This window comes from Otolemur garnettii, unplaced genomic scaffold (assembly GCF_000181295.1).
Source record: "Otolemur garnettii isolate 467f Iridium unplaced genomic scaffold, OtoGar3 scaffold00011, whole genome shotgun sequence".
In the NCBI taxonomy this organism is placed as follows: Eukaryota; Metazoa; Chordata; class Mammalia; order Primates; family Galagidae; genus Otolemur; species Otolemur garnettii.
In genome coordinates, this window is record NW_003852406.1 from 8,893,445 (window position 1) to 8,895,362 (window position 1,918).

At 30.1% G+C, this 1,918-nt stretch overlaps 2 protein-coding genes across 2 annotated transcripts in view; one reads left to right on the plus strand and one right to left on the minus strand.

The window, feature by feature from the left end:
• Positions 1-780, plus strand: part of TEX9 (testis expressed 9) — a 47,203-nt gene extending 46,423 nt beyond the window's left edge. Inside the window, exons 12-13 of the mRNA XM_003784633.1 lie at positions 8-88; positions 703-780. Of these exons, the coding sequence (XP_003784681.1) occupies positions 8-88; positions 703-780 (159 nt within the window). The remainder of the gene's footprint in view (positions 1-7; positions 89-702) is intronic.
• Positions 781-1,469: 689 nt separating this feature from the next.
• Positions 1,470-1,918, minus strand: part of MNS1 (meiosis specific nuclear structural 1) — a 48,822-nt gene continuing 48,373 nt past the window's right edge. Inside the window, exon 11 of the mRNA XM_012801792.2 lies at positions 1,470-1,601. Coding sequence (XP_012657246.1) covers positions 1,509-1,601 — 93 coding nt within the window. The 3' untranslated portion in view covers positions 1,470-1,508. The remainder of the gene's footprint in view (positions 1,602-1,918) is intronic.

The following is a 1,918-nucleotide window of genomic DNA, read 5'->3' on the forward strand; positions in this document are numbered from 1 at the left end:
AAACAAGAAGCTAGAAAAACAAAAAGGAGAATTAATGATAGGATTCAAGAAACAATTAAAATTAATTGATGTTTTAAAAAAGCAGAAGGTGAGTGAACTCTTAAAAAATTAAATCAGATATATTTAGTATTTTACTTTAGGTATATTTAATTTTTATTTTGACATCTTTAGGCAAAAAACTATGTAAAATGCATTATACATATGAAATCTAAAATATAATAAGATTTATATGTGTAATCTAAGCAAGTACATATTTTCATGTAAGTAAATTAGTAGTGTGGAAAATGGGACCAGAGATACAGACTATAAAAAGATACAGACTAGAAAGCACCGTATACAAGTACAACTATTATCTTAGAAGACTGTTTGCCTTATCAAACCTTTGAGTGAACAGTGATAGCAAACCACTTTTGTTCCTTTCTCTAAACATGGGATACCTGCAGGTAGGAATTCATAGTTTTGACAGGGTAGGTAATAATCTTATCAAATTATTTTCTTAACAGTAGATTGGTTCAATACCACCGTTGTACAAAAAAAGGCTTTTATAGGTTGGTCGTTGAATGTAATTACCATTTCAAGTATTGGAATTAAAAGTACACATTCCTATAACAAAATTTGTATTTTGATAGCATATTATCCATACATTTACTGTTCTGTGTTCAATTCTTAAATCAGGCAATATTGTTTTGTTTGAAAAAACAGATGCATATTGAAGCTGCTAAGATGCTATCTTTCACTGAAGAGGAATTTATGAAGGCACTTGAATGGGAAAATTCATAAATCACCTACTTCAAATCTCTGTGACCATGTGATGGATATCCATTTTATTTAACTTAAGTTGTAATGGTTTGAATGATTTTTACTGTTCACAGGTAATGAAAATAATTATGAAATCAAAACTATTCTGATGTGTAATTATTAGGAAAAGGAGACATCTTGTAAAAGAAAAGAACAAGAACTTAATTTTTGACAAACTAGCCCTTTTGAGTTTTTACACTACATTTGTATGTTTTATGTTCTGGAGAATCAACAGAGAAATTCTGTTTTTAAGTTATTAAACCATTTTGAAATTCATCCCTCTTTATTAGACAGAAACACATGCTTTCAAAACCAAATTCTAAATATTTATTTCTCTGGCCAAATCAAGGAAGTAAAGTTCCTAGACATAGAGGGTGTTCACTTTGAGCACAAAGTCTACCTTACTCAAAGTGAATGTACTGAGAAGTTAGCCTCCTGGTTTTGCCCTGTAATGTATTTTTATATATGGAGTGTTGTAATAAGGTGATATTGTGGAATTCAGATTTTTAAATTATCAGTACAAAAATAAGTTTGACTAGACTTTCCAGTTAAATACTTATTAATTTTAATCTAACTGCTTACAAATTATGAGATTCAGTAATGTTTTAGAAAAAGCAAACAGACAGTGGAATCCTGTCACTGAACCATTAAGCAAAAGTTACACTGACATCTAGTGGTAACATACAAAAGAATTTTACCCCATCTTGATATCACTTTTCTTCGGAAATGTCACTCCTTTTCTGATACGCTTTCCTAAACTCTTCCCCAAGCAGATCAATATCATCCTCTTTTTTAAATACTCCCTGCAAGAAAAATATTTTTGTTGGTTACTTTTGAATGCCAGAATATTTCACTAAATGCTAAGACTGACAAGGACATGAGGTTAGTAAAGCTATCTCTAAGAAAAACATCTATTCAATAGGATTTATGAAAGTTCTAAATTAAAAAAAAATCAACATTTTCCAAATATTTCAACTTGATATACATACTGGAAAGTCTTAGACTGACCCAACTTCTTAATTAATTCACTTCAGTGTAGGAACTTTTAGGAAGCTGGGCTCTTCCACTTTACTGCTACAAGTACTAATACTTAGCCTGGATAGGAAGGCATTTAATGTAT